Source organism: Odontomachus brunneus, unplaced genomic scaffold (assembly GCF_010583005.1).
Source record: "Odontomachus brunneus isolate Ranch 3 - 2012 unplaced genomic scaffold, Obru_v1 Obru_scaffold_320, whole genome shotgun sequence".
NCBI lineage: Eukaryota > Metazoa > Arthropoda > Insecta > Hymenoptera > Formicidae > Odontomachus > Odontomachus brunneus.
This window is the reverse complement of record NW_022639770.1, coordinates 61,813-62,543: the sequence shown is the minus strand read 5'-3', so window position 1 is coordinate 62,543 and position 731 is coordinate 61,813. Positions and strand designations below refer to the sequence as shown.

The 731-nt window shown below is 36.9% G+C and overlaps 1 protein-coding gene across 1 annotated transcript; it reads left to right on the top strand.

The window, feature by feature from the left end:
* The first annotated feature begins 10 nt into the window (after window positions 1-10).
* LOC116853428 (protein FAM9A-like) lies at window positions 11-473 on the top strand. Its single transcript, XM_032834508.1, has 2 exons — window positions 11-34; window positions 113-473. Exon 2 carries the CDS (start codon window positions 130-132, stop codon window positions 298-300), a length of 171 nt encoding a protein of 56 aa, XP_032690399.1. The 5' UTR covers window positions 11-34; window positions 113-129; the 3' UTR covers window positions 301-473.
* Window positions 474-731: the final 258 nt, after the last annotated feature.

Sequence of the window (731 nt, the reverse complement as noted above, 5' to 3'; positions counted from 1 at the left end):
GAGGAGGAAGATTCCTTGAGGAAAGAAATAAACTGTAAGTTTTATTAGCCTATATTTATTAATAATGTTTGTACTAACGTGAATAGCTGAAATGTTAACATTTTCTTTGTAGACATTATTCACGATATAATGATCAAAGAGGAGGTAGATGGGGAAGAGCAGGATTGGGAAGAGGAAAATTTGGAAGAGGAGGATGGAGAGGAGGCGGAGAAGGAAACAAAGGAAGAGGCGGACAAGGAAGAGAAGGATGGAGAAAAAGAGGATGGAGAGGAAATTGGGGAGGAAGGTGGGGGAGAGTAAATAATGTTTACTATAATTATTATTCATAAAATAAATATTGTATAAATAATAAAAATGAAACATTGTAAAATTTTATTTTCCTTTTCTCGCACAATGAACCACCGCGATCGCGGCAACGGCGAGTACATCCGTGACGAAAATTGAATTGGAAAGTAAATAAAGTGTAAACAAAAAGTGACGGAAGTGTAAGTCAAGCGTCACTTAAAACATTGGAACGTAAAGCAAGCGTACCCACTTGTTTTGTTCCGATGTTTCAATTGACGCTTTGTAAGCGCTTCACTTACACTTCCGTCACTTTTCGTTTACACTTTATTTACCCTTCAATTTCAATTTTCGTCAGGGATACAAATAAAAAAACGCGACCGTCGTGCTTATCCGGACTTTCAGAGTCGATTGGTTTTCCGAGTAAAAATGTAAAACTTGAGAACAAT